This window comes from Colletes gigas, unplaced genomic scaffold (assembly GCF_013123115.1).
Source record: "Colletes gigas isolate AHSC1104 unplaced genomic scaffold, ASM1312311v1 Colletes_gigas_Sc00006, whole genome shotgun sequence".
Lineage (NCBI taxonomy): Eukaryota > Metazoa > Arthropoda > Insecta > Hymenoptera > Colletidae > Colletes > Colletes gigas.
In genome coordinates, this window is record NW_025106635.1 from 291212 (window position 1) to 308652 (window position 17441).

Below are 17441 nucleotides of genomic sequence, written 5' to 3' on the forward strand. Positions count from 1 at the left end.
TTTTTTAATGCTCCATATTTTGTACAATATATTTAATACAAAAAAATAAATGCTTTTTTGTTATATGCTACGAAAGCTATAATAACAATATGAGTCTTTAAAATAACAAATATTGTACTCCTCCATGTACATCGTACGAAACATTCATTCATTTATTACATAATACTGTAATTCAACAAGAAGCAAAGTAATCATTGTTATTTGTTGAATTTTATACGATATGCAAGATGTAAAAAATAAACAAAAGTACCTTTGTTTTATAAATTAACTCTCAGAATTGCCTTGAATACTAGAAAAACGTATCAAGTAACATCAATTCATCAATGTTTGTAAAGTATAATAAATAATCTTATGTAAAAAAATGTTTTTTTTGTCGCGCCTTTATCAATTGTTACTAAAATTGTTCAGTTAGATTAAGGCAAGAACTTTCTTCTTTGTATAAAGTACAAAAATATACATTAGAAACTTGAAAAATCTTATTTACCTATAAACGTAAACAAACGTCCACTTATCGATTGTTAAACAGCCGTAGATCCAACTTCAACACGACGGTTCCATTTTCAACTTCATGCAACCGAATACGTTTCTGAATAGGTCCACACGAGTCTCTACTGTCTCTCATTATGTCAGCGACCCTTATTTCGGCTCGGCCAAGAAATTCTGCGAATAATATTTATCGAATTTTTTCCATTGCTCGTCTTGTCGTCTATTTCTAGTAAAATTGACCGGTTAACTTTACCATCGGGGCTATAATAGCCTTTATCAAATACTGTGATACACAAAGTATCTTCAAGTAAATCCTTTACTTGAAATTGCATCGATGCATCCCACAAAGGACAATCAGTTCCAGATACGACACCTGTTCTCTCTTCTTGCGAACCCATACTCACTTTGCAGAATGTATTACATTTGCCTAGAAAAGTTATTTGTTTAAATTAGTAAGAAAAAGTCGTTACTGTATTGTAGGTTGAACACAGACTTGAACTCAACTTGTGTTTGCTGTTAATAATTGCATAAGTAATTGCGCGTGTAGAAAATTAGAAATTCAAAGCAAATGTATGATGGTAATGTTACTAAACTTAATGTTATTATATAGTGCTATCAAAGTGCTTTGTGTGTTGTGAAAAGTGGAAAAGCAATTCGCTTTAATACTCGTTCAAAACCGCTACACAATATAATTTTTTACCTTTTTTGGATATAATTAGATCCTCGGCTTCTTCAATTACTAACCGAAGTCTACCATCGGGTGGTCTCCTGCGAACTATAATCATGCCAGGTTTTTGTTAGTAAAAACGCGTCGTGCAGTTAGATGATGTAATTGTGACAGCGATGATATTCGATGATTTCTTTCCTCTTGGTAGATGGTTTTATGCCGTTTCTCTAATTATGTCATGCTTATATGTATAGAAAAGAATCAAGACCACCAAGCAAAGCAATAAGAGCACACGCACAGAAGAAACCAAACACCTTAAGCATACACAATCGCTTACCAGGTATTGTCTTTAAATTGAAGCCTTCAAGCACTGTAACGAGAATTCTGCCACACGCTCCGAACTGCGCTTGTTCTGTTTACTCATACATATTACATGTTATTATGTGACAAATTTACTATAATTAACTTTTTTTCATTGATTTTAATAAAATCGAACTTAAATATGTAAGACTAACATAATTACACAAAGATAAATAACACCAAATGAACCATGATTTGTCGAATACAAATATTTCGAAACAATAAAAATTGAACTCACTCGATCGTTGCCTTTGCAAGCGTGTTTTCTCATTTTCCGAAAACTTCTTTTTTGCATCGGTAATTCTTCTGACCCACAGGGAACATTCGCTCGAAGATGGTGCCAGCAATATCATTGGTTTCTTCTGATCTCTTAACCTGAGTATCTTGGTCGAGTTTTCTGTACCTTCGCCCCAACTTAAGCTAAGGTTTCCATTTGTGTCTGAATCTCCTAGTAACGATAATTCATTTAGAAATATTGGCTGTTAAACAGAAATATTTCCATTAGTATCGTCATATTATTATTTATACATATATTAATATTCCACTAGGTAGTACCTTCCTATACATCTTAAATTTCTGATGTTCGTTTCGATCGAATGAAAATTGTTGCCCATAGAAGACAGATTTTTTGGTAAGTAACGGCTGAGCAAATAGCAGGAAATCATTTGTGAGAAATCCAACAAGTTCCTTTCCACTTTTTGCCTAAAACACGCGCGAAGGATAACATTTCATGTAAGAAGCATTTCATAATACAAAGAAACATAAGTTCTGCTCTAGGAATACCTTATGAAGTATACCAAAGTGTAGAAGCTTCCGTGGACCTAAAGAATTGGTCAATGAATTAAAAATAAGTTGTTCTTCAAGACCATCGCAAGCCACGTGCGTCTGTAACCATTCTAACCTATCGCTGTTTTCTTTTTCTCTAACTCCCTCGTTTACCTAGGATTAAAATAACAAGTATTTATATTATAAAAATTTAAACAGAATTCTTTATTTTTTTAAACGTTACCTGAGTACAAAATTCTTCAGCTTTAGCCAATGCTTCTTGAAGATACTGTCTGTCAGGATGATCAACCGAAGTGTGTTCTAAAATCTAGAATGATTATGACAGATATGGATGACGTAAAACGTGAAACAAAATTAGCGATACAAAAATGAAATATACTTTGCCAATAATAAGCGGATACTTTGTTATCCTTTGCATTGGTTTTATTAAAAATGAACTTAAAGGCATTCCTTTCGTGCGTGGATCTTGTTGGCAAGTATGTGCAACTTGAACAAATTCTGGTACAGTCTCTGTCAATCGTTGAAGATAAACAGCAGCAGATATTTGACAGCTGCAGAATCTGATATAAGCTGACATTCGCGGTATCTAAAATACATAATTATATGCACTGGATTGCATCGTGAAATTAAATGAAACATAAGAATAAGCTGTTACTTACATTTTCGCATAAAATATCTCCAATCATTCTTACAACTTCCCCTTCGCTGTTATCGCGTCGTATTCTCAATGTTCTAAAAAGAAAATACCCATTAAAAAAATGTTCTTATTTTGCACAAAGTATCCGTAAAATGTTAAAACCTCAAAAAGTTGTCGTTACAAGCAATAATATCCCTCCAATTAACAAATATTTTATCCACTTCGTCCACGGTTAAAACTAGGCTTTCGATAAGAGGTTTCTCAAAAACCTGTAAACAAAATTTTCATTCTTTGGTTTCTTCTTAATAAAATAAAGAATCGAGTACAAAGTATAGAAAATCATTTACTAAAACTTCCAACTACCTCGTGTACAAGCCTCATGTCTTCTATATATGCTTGCTCGGTTGTAATAAGCTCTTTGATGTATTCTTGACGTTTTCTTTCCATTGAATCCAATCCACCCACCACTGGTAGATCAGTTGTCATCTCATTAACTACACATAAAATTTATGTAATAATTTTCTTTATCATTTTGGTATCGTTGCTTCTTAGATGTACCTTGTTGTTTTTATTGTACAAAAGCTTAAACTCATACGTAACAAATAAATTTTATACTTTTTGACAAGTTTAGAAGTCTTTCAAAGAGAACGTTACAAAATACAAATTAACATATTTTGTAAAATAATAATATAGTTATTTAAATCGATTGTTGGGTATTACCAAATAATACAGAGTTGTTATACACAACGATACTTTACAACAGACAGATACTTTATTTCAATCAGCAGTTTTGCGAACACGTCTGTATATGTATGGATATGTGTACATATGTATAAGAACGGTGTGTATATGCATGTGAGAAGATTTTGAGTATATTCACATGAAGTGTGAACAAAAGTCTGTAATAAATACACAGTGATCTGAACTTGTTCACATCCGTACAGTGACCTTCGCTCGGAAGTACGCCACACGCAGAGATTCGCAATGAGATTCGACATTACAACAACCAAACAATATGGATATTTTGCAAATAGTAACAATCTTAAGGATGTAGCACTACACAAGTATCTCGTCTAAGAATAACCAGTTGCATAACTTGCTTTACACATTATCAACATGTTTAGATAAAGATTACAAGATTATGGGCGCATCTAGAATATTTAATATTAAGCACACAATATTCATTCTTACGATCAGGCATATTTATACACCTTTCTTGCAAAGAGTCATATAGAACGTGTAAAAGGATTAACCAGTGTATAAATATGCTGGTCTACTGTGCGCTTGATTCTTGCAGTTATTCGAAACTAGTTATTCCATCAAGTTCCTGATTCTTTCGATGGAATGAATACTAAACATATAAAATATATTTACTTATTTGTTCAAATAAGTATTTAAAATTATTTCTTAATTTTTAGAAAACGGGATAATCAAATATTTTATACATTGTTTTGTATATATATATAAAAAAAAAAATTATTTCAACAGTAATCGTTAAAGAAAAAAATCGTCAAACGTAACATCCTTAAATAATAATGATTAGGTATCCTATTCTTAAATAACGTAAACTATCATATTCAGGAGTAAATTGATGGAAGAACTGGTTTACGATAATATAACATTACTTAACAAATCATTCCCACCAGTGGTAATAATATCTATCTGTAACTTTTATGATTGTTATTACTGATATTTTAATGATGATTTAGGCTCTATAATAAAAGGCTGCGAAAAAGGAGCACATCATCTTTCATCGTGTATTATTAGATGGATTAATGAAAAACAAATAATAACTATATATAGAATAAATAAATAGGAACAACAGATTTGGTTAAACACATTGAATTTAAAAGAGAGCAATATTTTCATTCCCTTTGTAAATATTCTGCAAGAATATTAGATCTTTGAACGACTTCTATGCTTAGAATAAAATTTTGAATTCAAACAAAAATATAAATTGTATGATTATCCTAAACTTCGAGACTGAAGGAGTATTCATTATATATTATAACAGATTCTTCACCTGTTTTCATGGCAAAGCGACAATTTAAACAATATATTTAACTAGTGATTATTCAACAACTCCTTCTCCCTTTACATCGAAGGCAAGCAGAAAAATGATGTTTGGTTGCTCATATTTCAGAATGCTGTGAAACATTTGCACTAGGCCTTGGCGCGGTGTGTTATAACTGTACAAACCATCTGTATTGCGCACCAAATGATATGCTACATACAGTGCTTGTAAAAAAAGAGGCTGCATTGAACATTTCTCAATGCTAAAGTCTTTTTTAAGAGCACTGATCACGGAAATTCAGGATTACTATTAACAATCTGTGTATCTACTTTCTATTGGCCTAACACTTTAAGCCCGATGTTAACAAACTTTACGAATAATTTGTATTTACTGCAAATTTGGTGTGTTTGTAGGTTTTTATTTACACATAAAGCTGATCAAATATTGTTAGAATATACGTAGAATAGTACGAATGTTTTACAGATAAGGTAGCTTAATATTTATTGTCCTTGCTCTTAATAGAAAGTACTTCCGTTCTACTACAATTTCTATCATCAAATATAATTCCTTTTATTCAAGCCATTCTTCAAAATCTTTTCTTTTTTACGAGAAAAACATCATTATCTATGAAAAAATGAAATTCCGGGCTGAAAGTGCTAGTACAAATAAAAACTGTAATTAACCTTTTTCTAAAAATAGAACGTCTTAAATAAATTTACGTTTGATTGACATATTAAGCATTGGTGGTACTAGATACTATTCTAAGTAGATAAACAAATTATATACGTCGACTTTTAAGTTTTGTCTTGGATTAAAGTAGAGGGCTGAGGTAGAATTTGGTGCACATGTCAGGTGGTCGTAATCATAATTACGATATATAACTTGTTATTAAATATTTAGCGCTCTCGCGTACGCACATATTTATAAATACTGCGCAATAATATTCCCGTCGAAACCATACATAGAGGTTTTGATAGCGTGAAGGACAACGATCGATAAAGACGCATGGTAACAATCTGAATGACAATGAAAACAAAGGAACGAGTAGGACCCCGCACCAGAGGAAAAAGACTTGCAAAAATTCAGGGTAATATAGAAACGAAGAACCAGCCCCTGAGTCTTTCTTTCACAATACTTTTTCTCATTTCTATGCTCACTGTCTCCACCGATAAGACTTGTTGGTGTTGTAACACGTCGCTGGTGAGCGTAGAGTCTGCTATCATTCTTATTGCACTTCAGATGATTTTATTTTAGCCTGCAATGCTGCGGTGCTGCTCTGCTATCCTTTATGCTGCATTTCAAGCAGAGGCGAAAGATAACAATTAGTAAAAAGGATTTACTGATTCTAGATATTGTGTCAAAACGATAGTTGTTTAAATTGCTTGAAGTAGCTATTTCATTTTTGAATACCAATATTTAGTAATATTAATATTACATGGATCTGTTTGAGGATTTTATAATCTAGCACTTTTAAAAAGTTGTACAGCACAAACCAACAAAGAGTTTTTAACGAATAACATAAAAAGTTTAAATCACAATTGCATAATATGTCATTTTAATTATCACCTGATGGATTATCTAATTATTTCATTTACAATTTTTTATATATACATTACTAACACGGATATAAATAATGAAAATTATAACGTTATAAATGTTTTTGATCATAAGATATGTTACATGACATTTAAAGGTATATATGTATAATTCTTATTAATTATATGTATGTATACTAAATGTGTTATAGTGAAACAAAGTAGCTACCTCAAACGGACAGACGGACGGACAGGCAGGCATGCAGGCAGACAGGCAGGCTGTACAATAGAGAAAGTACGCTTCTCTAATAATTTATACCACAAACTACTAGGTATAAATAGACCAGAAATGAAATAACAATTACTGTACAACAAAGATGTACCGCTTTCCAAGCCAAAGTGCTAATTTTAATGCAGCCATATCAGAGCAGAAAGCACACACAACAGCTGTTGTGAATAATATTTGTCGAAAGAAACACGCTCTATCTAGAAAACTGTCACCAATTAAGATCAACTCTTACAACCCCATAGATGTTCATATCTAGTGGAATAGGATTGTATAGCTTAATTCTATTCATATATTTTATACTAGCATTCTTATTTATGCCTGTAACCTATAGCTAATTTCAAATAATAAATAAAAAGACAACTATTTCAACATGAATATCGTTGATGCAACTATGCAGTACATTTATAACAACATGTTTAAAAATACCTATGTATTAAAATAAATTAATACAATAACATTACATGTAAATATAAGATATACAATTACATTTGACCAATAATAGAATTATTTTTTCATCGATTATTAGTATTTAGATTATTTATCTGCTTTTACTAAACGACCGTCGTAATAAATTGTTTCTTTATATTACTAAATTTTGGTAATCGATACTACCAAAACATCAATTTAATTCTATCTTATAATTACTGATAAGAAATAAACCTGACGGTCGTCCGTCTATCCGTGTATCACAGATTTAAATTATCTAAAATTGTGTTTTATAAACACTTACGATTGCTACTAAAATAATGATATTTGCTTAAGAACAAGTTCTCTATTAAATTCATCAAATTGAACGTTAGACTATGAAAAAAAAAAAAAAAAATATATATGTACTTACACATAGGAGATACATAATTACTGGGGAATACACCAGACGCGCCATTCAATTCGCCTTTCCACCATGCTGCCTCATCTTTTGCAAGCACAATTATAGCGTCACCTTTTTCAAAGCTTAGTTCATCTTCGTTTTGTGCCTGATACGGATATAACGCCATAACACGCTCTGTATCGACAAAGTAAATTATATTATTACACCTTATATTTATTACATTTATAATCGTGATCGTCGATTGTTACTTTGATTAAAATTTGTTCAATACTATATGGAACGATGTAAAATTTAAGAGCTGCATACCAACGCTTGGATCTGTAGGAGATTCTTGATATCCATGAGAAACAGGTGTACTTCGATTGCTACTGGTTAAAGGCTTAACATAAGATGCTGGGAACCAACCAATTTGTCTCTTCTTACCACGTGCCTATAAGAATGGCATAGCGTATTGTAACTATTATAAAAATTTCTATATAATTATAGAAATACGCTTAACAACATAGTATTGTACCTGTAATTCCCCCTCCCACCAACCACTATCAGTTTTCTTGCGTACCATTATTAACTGTCCTTTTTGTAAGTCTAATTGCTCAGAACTAGTAGCTTGGTATGGTGCAATAACTTGTACAATTTCAGGTTTTCTTCCTCGCTGTATTAAGGAAAATATGCGTTATAAAAGTACATTGTATCATTACTACTATTATTGATTTTATACATTATATGTATTAAAAATCAGAATTGTTTCTTTACAAAGTTATAGACTACAAGTACTGAGGATAAATCATGGAATTAAATAATTGGCAGGTGTATTTTCCAAGAGGTAAAATACCTTATAATACTGTGATAGCAGGATGCCAGCAATGGGAATGAAATAAGAAGCAATTAAATTTAGTTAAATAACAAACGTTCTACATGTATTCGAAGATTTTACGCACACAATAAGCGAATATAATATTAATTACCTGCTGTGCAGCCATTGCAGTAAAGTCTGGCAATTCTGCCCTATCTTCTGCGGCTGCTCTTTCATCTTCAAGCTGCTCAGCAGTTTTTGTCGTTTGCTAAACATGGATATACACGCATCTAGCTTATTGCGAATATTGCAATCTAATTGTTGACGGTATGCTTACAAAGTCAAGTCTACTTAGCGTTTTATAACATATTAACTGTTTACGACACAGATTGATTAATATGTTTCTTAAGTAACTACAAATTGGGACTGTTAAAATAAAAATATTACAAACCAATGGTTCTTGGGCAACTGAAACATCCGCTTCGTTACTAGTTGTGGTTGTATCTGCAGTCGTTGTAATAGTTGCGATTGTTTCAGGCGCGTTAGTAACAACAGGTGTACCCTGATCGATGTTATGCACGATGTTAGAATTTTAAAATCACCACATAATTTTCTAACAGACTTACTACTTTTTGTAATACACATTAACATCAAAGTCACAAGCTTCAGACTTAATTATAAATTCGTTGTGTTAGGAAAGTAAAACAATTACAAAAACAATTAATATACCTGATCCGGAGCATCACATTTTTCTACATAATTGGCAGGGAAAATTCCATTCCTATCTCCAATAGTGCCTGTCCACCAATCCCCTTCCTTCTTAGTGACCAGTATAATTTCTCCTTGATTGAATGTTAAGTCTCCAGCTTCAGCAGAGGTATACGGATACAAAGCAATGTAGTACTCGTTGAGGCCATCAACCACTGCAGCTTGATTAGTAGTAATTTCTTTCACGTATGATTTGGGGAACCAACCCTTAGCTTCGGTACTAGATGTACCATACCACCAATCACCCTGATCAATGAAACAACATCTATATAATTCAACCCTCAAATACAGTAGTGACCAAATTAATACCAATGCACAAAAAAAGAAAGTCACACTGCAATACACTGAATATGTGAAAGTATATGGTTCAACCTTTAAAATGACCCTAGAAAGATTGTCGTACAATCGGTACGACAGTCAAGACAGTGTATGTACTACAAACGATATATAATTTATATTAACCTGTTGTTCAATAACATTAACAATATCTCCTTTCTCGAAGGTAAGATGTTGTTCTGTCGCAGGGCGGTACTGAAACAAAGCTGTTACTTGTATATCGCAAGGTGTGCCCAAACCAAGGGTAGGTATGATGGGTTCGATAACAGGAGGTTCACCACCTAATGATCCTGCATCGGATACGTTCTCAGGAACTTCAGCGATTCCTCTGTAATAAATTGAAATAAAAAATATGATAATTACAATTATTTCGTTAATTAAGTTTAATTTGTAGTTGATCTACTAACTCTAATGTTCTCTTTTCCACACTATCTTGCTGTATAAAAGCATTCTCGTTTCCGTTTCCGTTTCCGTTTCCAACATCCACTGGTTCCACATAAGACTCAGGGAACCAACCTGTGTAGCCTCGAATTTCTCCAGCCATCCATCCTGGCTCTGCATTCTGAACAGGTGGTACCTATTTCAAGAGCAAGTTAATTTTCAGCTCTTTATACTGGTTTATTATCTACTTTGACAATAGTTACCAAGATAATATCGCCAGGTTGGAATGATATTTCGTCTTGATTTCTGGCTACAAATTCATACAGTGCCCTGTATTTCATAACACCTGGAGTAGTTTCTTCCACCTCGTTAGTTGTAGCAACATCGTCGACAGGCCAATCGTTACCTGTTCCTGTAGTATCGTTCCAAGCAGTATCGCTCCACGCAGATGTGGTGTAGTCGGTACCAGTGCCAGCAACACCGCAACCTCGAAGTTCTAACACCTTTAACTTTTTATCTTCAAACGTAACATGAAGATTCTTACAATCGGTCGCCAAATTTTTCATTTGCGTCTTAATATCTTGCAGTTGACCATTGTTATTTTCTATATCAGCCATCTTAGTTTCAATCTATTGATACGAATAATCATTATATACAAACAATTAAAATTATTAATTTTGGGACAGAGCGAGAATGTTTTTATATATACCTGTTGTTGCAAATCAGCTATCTTATCCTTCATTTGTTTGAGAGTAATTTGTTTATTGTCGAACGCCATTTTAATAGCTTCCTGATTTGCGGATTCCATGGCCGAGTTAACTTTGTTCTTTGCTTCTATGCGAGCTTTCTCTTGACTCAAAGCTAACAATCTTTGGTTCTGTTCACGAAGTTTATTCTTTAAGGCAGCCATCTCTTGCAACTGTGCGTCACGCGTTGATCGCATACCATCGATGGTCGTTTTCACACCAGAGACACCCACTCTAGTGTCACAAATCTTTTGCGACAACTCCTTCACTTTATCATTCTGTGCGAATTATACCAACAAATTATGTAAAATAGATTATGTACAATAGATACTAATTGCTTTAACGATAACTTGCTTAACACTTACAAGAGTTCCAAGTTCGATAGTTAGGGTATGATTTTTTGCTTTCAACTTAAGCAGTACATCTTGCTCTTTTTGCCTCTGAGTTTGAAGTTCCTGCGATTTCTGTTTTTCCCATTCTAATTGCCGTTGCCTCTCCATTTCCCTGCGAAACAAAGTAAGCTTATTAATAATAGAATACCATGCTTCATTTTCAAGTACATTAACATCACTTTAACTTACTTTCGTGCTGCTTCCCTTTGCTCTTGTGCTCGTTTTCGTTGTTCCTCTTTCTCCTGTTCAATCTCTTTTTGCCTTTGGAGTTGCTTTTCAATTTCTGCTTGTCTACGTCTCTCTTGCTCCAGTCTGTATAATCATTGCTTTTTTTTTTCCTCCTCCTAATACAAAAACACTTTGATGCAAACGAAGATCAACTTACCTAATTTTTTCTTGTTTCTCTGCCTCCTCTCTCTCTTTCCGTTCACGTTCTTCTTGTTCCTTACGTTGAGTTTCTAACAGAGCTTTACGTTTCCGTTCTAATACGGCTTGGCCTTTTTCAAAGTTTTCTTTACGCTTATCTTCAAAGGACGTCTTTAAAACGATAATCGTGATATATGAAACGTGATTTTTCCAATGAAAACTTGTAAAAATATTAAATTTACCTGTGGCATACCAGCGGATGGATCCACATTCTCTGCTCCAGACTGCGACAGCGTCAAACTACTTTGCCGTTGACGTCTGAACGCAGGTGGAATAAGTTCTATTGGAAGTGTGCTAGGCATTTGTTCACCAAATTTAGCTATATCGCATAAATGCATCGCTAACACAAATTCATCGCAACTCAAACGTCCATCCGAATCCATGTCTGCTAGCGCCCTAATATACAACCATATTCTTTAGCACTAGGAGTTATTATTTCAGTAATTATTATTTCACATATACGACTATATGATTATACCATATTTGCGCCAATTGACGTTGATGCAACTGCGACTGCACCATAATGTTTCTGGCTTGAGGACCTGACAGAAATCCAGACCGTGTCCTGTCCCAAGTATTAAACAACTGGGTATATTTTAATTTTGTCTGATGAGGTACAGCCCATTCTACAGACTGAGGCGAACCCACTGAATGCTGACTATGCTGTGAATCAATCGAACCCACTCTATCTATGCTTGGTGGACGTGCTGTTGTACTCAGTGGTGTACTTGTAGATACTGGTGTCTGAGCAATTACACCGTTCACTAATGCACCACTTACTGCGGGTCCTGACACTAATGGTAAACCTACAACTGGAGGAGATGTCATCACACCAGTCCCTAAAAAAATACATAACTGCTACAGAAGAATAAAACGTTACATAAACATTTTCAGATAACAGGTTTAAATTGTGCAAATTAATAAAAATTAGCAAAATATATTTAAAATTGTACATACCAGCAGGTATTGGTGCAACAGATGGTGCAATAGTAGATCCAGTTGTAATTGGAGCAATCATACCAGCACCTAATGGTTGCATCTGCATTGTTTGTCCCATACCAAAAGCAGCAACTGGAGTTGGATTTGTATTTAAGGGTGCGATTGGAGCTACTGTGGACATACCTGTTAAAAAATAAAACTTTTATTAAAACTATTTACTCCTGGATGGATAGTAAGTAGCCGGAATACAGGAGTTAACATTAAGAATTGTGTAATCATGAAGTTAGTAATTATAATTATATACTTTGGTTATCTACACACATAATTTTAAGAATAATTTAGTGAATGTTGTATCAATGTAGTATGACTTTCTACGTAAATTACATATCTATTAATACTACAAAATAGCATAATCTCATAAGAATTATATATGTTAGGTCTTCATCCGTACGATCATATATTAATAGTTACTGTAAAAAAGACCTGAATATAATTTCTTATCAACTGAAAACACATGAAAAATAATAAAATTATACTTTCTACAAAACTCATTTGTTAGCGTGTTAAGTGTACCTGGTAACTCAAGATCAAGTAAATCTGTAAAGAAAGAATAAAAACATCATTGACAACTTAATAGACTGCCTAATTTAAACGTGTCTGTACAATAAAGAATGAATATTAAAGAGGAACAAAATGAAATAAAAGTATAATAAAATGGGCGTAACTCTACTTACCTATAGCAGAAGTAGTCATTGGTTGTATTGGTTGAACTGGAGGAACAACCGTTGCAGCAGATATAGGTGGAACTTTTACGGGTGAAATTCCAGCCGCGACAGGACTATTAGGAAACGAAGGAGGTGCAGGTTTTGGCGGCGGTCCACTTATAGCAGGAGTAAAATTTGCTCCTGAAATTGTATAATGTTAATCATTTGTGGAAAAAATTAAATTATTTTAGTCTAATTCTATGAAGTACAGTGCAAAATTAATGAAAAAATATAACATATATTGGAAAATAAAATAATAGTCTACCAACAAAAATAACGTAACTTCAAGCTACAATTACTCGAAAGCTCTGCAATAAATACAGAATTAATTTATAATTGCACATATGCATTGTTCATGTAATGTGATAGAATGATCTTTTTTAATATGAAGTGTTTGTTGTAATGATATATGATATGATAGAAAAAGGAATCATTTCTTTCTTCTAAAATTCAAGTATAAAAATACAAGAAACTATTGTCTAAGTTTACATGCTGTCTCATCTATGGTATTTTCAAGGAAATAGTATGTATCCTTTTAAATCTTCTTCGTTCCTTTAAACATACCAATATTTGTGGGTGGAGCAGGTCTTTGAGGAGGACCACCACTGGGAGTAGTGGTAGTGGTGGTAGTAGTAGTAGTAGTACTTGCAGAAGGCACGATTCCTTTTTTTTGCAGCACAAATATTATATTAATGTATAACTGTGGTATAGGTGTGACCAAACACATTAGAGAAACAACAGAACGATAAATATGTGTAGTTAACAAACAAAGCTATTGCTGCGACATTGATTATATAAAATTACATATTTTTAAATTAAAACATATATATATTGTATATATACAATCGCAAGAATTTCATATTCATAACCACTTATAACACGATATAGGATGATACATCCATATTAGGTGAATACACACATACAAAGCATGAAAGAATAAATGTGTTTGTGTTCTTAGTGCACATCGTATAATAGGTATGTGACATATGATATCATTCTATAAAAAAACTACTACTTTGACAATAACATATAAATTATTATATGCATTTGTATAGACGTCTTCATCATATTGTATTTTTTATCACAGTTTGTTTTAAGAATTGTTTACAAATTTTCAAGCTGCCATTAATTTACATCTCTATTGCAAGTTACATTAAATATAGTACATAGTCTTATATTTCTCATGCAAAAATGAGTCTCTGCATTCAAAATTTGAGCGTGTGTGCCATAACATATAATACATATATCATACTGCTGATTATACCATTCAATATAAAAAAATTGTATGCCTCAAAGAAGAATCATAATATTTTGATAAACCTTAAATCAATGAATCGAAAAGAAAATAACCCAGATATAATCATTCGTACGCAAACATTCAGTTCTTGTAACATACCCACAGAGGGTGGTGCAGGTCGAGCAGGTGGCTTTGACGCTGTGTGAGTTGTGGCATGTGTAGTGGCAGCCACATTCTGTCTACTTTGTCGTGATGCTGTGTAGTATGATGCGTAAGTAATATAATGCTAAATAATGCTGTTTGTTAGTTGATATGTATTTCGCTTGGAATGACCATTATAACGAACAATAATAGCGAAAGTAAATATCAAATATGACAGGAAAGTTATTTTTATCCAGTCTTAGCAATTAAATATTTAATTATTACAGAAAATATCAACTATAAAGTAAACTATGGCATAACGGTATTTTTCGTGAAATACAATATTCAACAATAGTGTAAGAGTTTAGACGAATCCTATCATAATTTATATTATTTTCATGATACAGTAGAATATCAATTATCCAAATTAATCGAGAGATACACATGTTTCGATATTTTTACCACTAACTTTTTGCCACTAGAATCTCATTGCAATTGTATAAAACTGTTTACTTCGGTGTCAATTTTATATTATCATTGCAAGTAATTTTTTCAAAACAATATGTAGGATGCAATAAAAGGTTGGGACAGTATTTAAGGAATGGATCGGAATCATCATTTTATATCCGATTTATACAAACATGATACTCGAGGTATCCAGGTACCCTGGTTATTGAACAACCAAGACCATTTTAGTTATTGATATAAGAATTAATTACCTGGCAAGGTCATTGGTGAGGCAGGTCTAATTCCATGTCCTGGTAGTGGTCCATTTGATGGTGGTGGACCTATAAGAGGACGTGGAACAGATCCACTCATGGGCATTCCACCAATCAAGGGTTGCACCGATACTGGCGGTGGTCCAGTTAAATTCACTAATGAAGCGACATTATTTTGTTGTGGAATATTGGCAGCTCCGTTTGTTAAGTTTGTCGCATTATTATCACCTAGACATAAGTCATATAAAAAAGTATAAATATAATTATAGATTAAAACAACCATAACTCTTTCTTATCTCCTCTTTATACTCACCGTTAGAAAGAACTTTTAAACTTTCCACCAAAATTGGTGGGAGTGTTTTTGGAATCTCAAAGCCACGTAACTTTAAAGTAATTAATTTACATGCAATACTAAATTCATTTATATCCATCTTGCCATCTGCATCTGCATCCGATAAAGCCCTACACGATAAGAGACACATTATATATGACACTTGTAAAAACTAAACATAAGGGAATACAATGACAAAATATTAATACCATATTTGTCCAAGAATGACAAGTGGAAGCTGAGACTTGAGCAAAAATTCTTTTGCTTGATCTCCAGTAACAACACCATTAATTGGTTTTAAAGATTCAAATTGCTCTTTGTACCTTGCAAGTTCTCTGGGTTGGATTAGCCAGGGATCCAAACCTGAAAGAATTGACATCTTTTTTTTATCTTTCTTATAACACCTAATCAATGGATTGTTTCTGAATGAAAGTACCAGTAATTACAACTTAGTCTAAAGTTTAATCAATAATATTTAACAAATTAAAAATTATCAACAGCTTTTGTATTTTCTCTATAAACAGTTGCTGTCAACATGACAGATGAAATGAACATGGTTGTTAATTTTATTGTAGAGAAAGAAAAACATGACTTACGCAGATTTTGTTGGGTGGCCATCTCTGTTCACCCGTAGGTGACCACCGACTTGAATCTGCAAGGTAAGAAAAACGTGACTTACATGGAAACTTTTCTAGAAAGTCGGACAAGGAATTTGTGATTTCAAGGTTAGGTCACGGTGATTGATCCTGGCAAGAATGACTCGAGATATACCTCACGAGAGAAGAATTGTCGAAACGCTATCAATTTAGCGTGGATTCAATCACGAACAAATCCAATTAACCAAATAAGCGCGGGATCGTGAACTTGAAGATTGATCGGGGCTCTAACGCACACGTATAAGAGCAGGACTTTTTCTCACGCCAGTTGTACAAACATACGATAATGAGCCGCTTCTCTTGCTCATGAGCCCTCCTACAACTTTACGAAAAGAAATTCATGATTGTGTATCGCGATTTTAGCGATCCTTTCCCGAGAGGGCGAATCGTAAAAATTCCAGAACTCTACCGACGATACGCGGGTCGGCCCACACTGACTGACGTACATACGTCACTTTCACGACCTCGGTTATTTCCGGGAATCTTCGGTTGGAATCGATAGCTTGTCCGAAACCATTTCGTTGATCTTCGGTAGAGATCGCCACTTCCGCAACCCTTGGTTCAAATTTTCTATACTTGGTGCACGAGGCAGTAGGAAACATTTCGTTCCACATACATAAGAGTATTTGATAGCCAAGATATTGTAAAAAGTAGGAGAAGTGATAAATCGTTTCTGTAATAGCTTACAATTTACTCTAAATATGATTATTTTTGTACGAAGTAAGTCACTCCGATTAGCTAATCTCCTTGAATCATTGTCTACGTCCGAAACGGATCGTAATTGAAATTAAAGAATAAATTTTCCTAATAGGATAATGGGATGTCAACTCTACATTTCGACTTGCGAGAAGTTAAATAAAAGATGGCCAATCGGAATAGACGTGAAATGCATACAATAATGCAAATACGATGTACCAACAAAATTGTGACACTTTTAACTCAAGAAACCAATATGCTGTTTGTCTGGTTGAAAATCGAGTCGTATGTTGTAACCCAAAGCAAGACGTATTTGAGAATTAACAAACTTATCGAGATTTGAAGTGGTAAAGACACAACTCAATGGAAAAGAATTGTTCTATCGACTAATCGATATTCGTCAGGTAGGAAATTGCCTATCGAAAGTCTATAGTGGTGACACCACGTGCGATACTCGAAATGTACTACTTTTGTATAGTGACGAGCAGTTTTATTGATTTGAGCCCGAGTTTA

At 33.5% G+C, this 17441-nt stretch overlaps 1 protein-coding gene across 2 annotated transcripts; it reads right to left on the bottom strand.

Annotated features, from left to right (window-relative positions):
* Positions 1 to 3: 3 nt before the first annotated feature.
* LOC122395595 (intersectin-1) lies at positions 4 to 16655 on the bottom strand. Of its 2 annotated transcripts, XM_043393288.1 has the most exons (37): positions 16348 to 16655; positions 16173 to 16228; positions 15786 to 15939; positions 15559 to 15707; positions 15246 to 15473; positions 13713 to 13811; positions 13119 to 13289; positions 12958 to 12981; positions 12403 to 12567; positions 11924 to 12284; positions 11628 to 11841; positions 11405 to 11556; positions 11209 to 11331; positions 10993 to 11131; positions 10591 to 10905; positions 10145 to 10510; positions 9908 to 10077; positions 9627 to 9828; positions 9126 to 9410; positions 8848 to 8958; positions 8569 to 8664; positions 8436 to 8444; positions 8118 to 8255; positions 7910 to 8033; positions 7613 to 7777; positions 3300 to 3430; positions 3099 to 3205; positions 2959 to 3031; positions 2679 to 2885; positions 2523 to 2606; positions 2297 to 2452; positions 2069 to 2215; positions 1752 to 1992; positions 1491 to 1565; positions 1187 to 1261; positions 740 to 913; positions 4 to 660 (listed from the first exon to the last, which is right to left on the bottom strand). In XM_043393288.1, the coding sequence occupies exons 2-37, from the start codon at positions 16192 to 16194 to the stop codon at positions 509 to 511; spliced, it is 5604 nt and encodes a 1867-aa protein (XP_043249223.1). In that variant the 5' UTR covers positions 16195 to 16228; positions 16348 to 16655; the 3' UTR covers positions 4 to 508. The 2 variants fall into 2 exon arrangements, with proteins under 2 accessions (XP_043249223.1, XP_043249224.1); XM_043393289.1 differs by lacking the exon at positions 13713 to 13811.
* Positions 16656 to 17441: the final 786 nt, after the last annotated feature.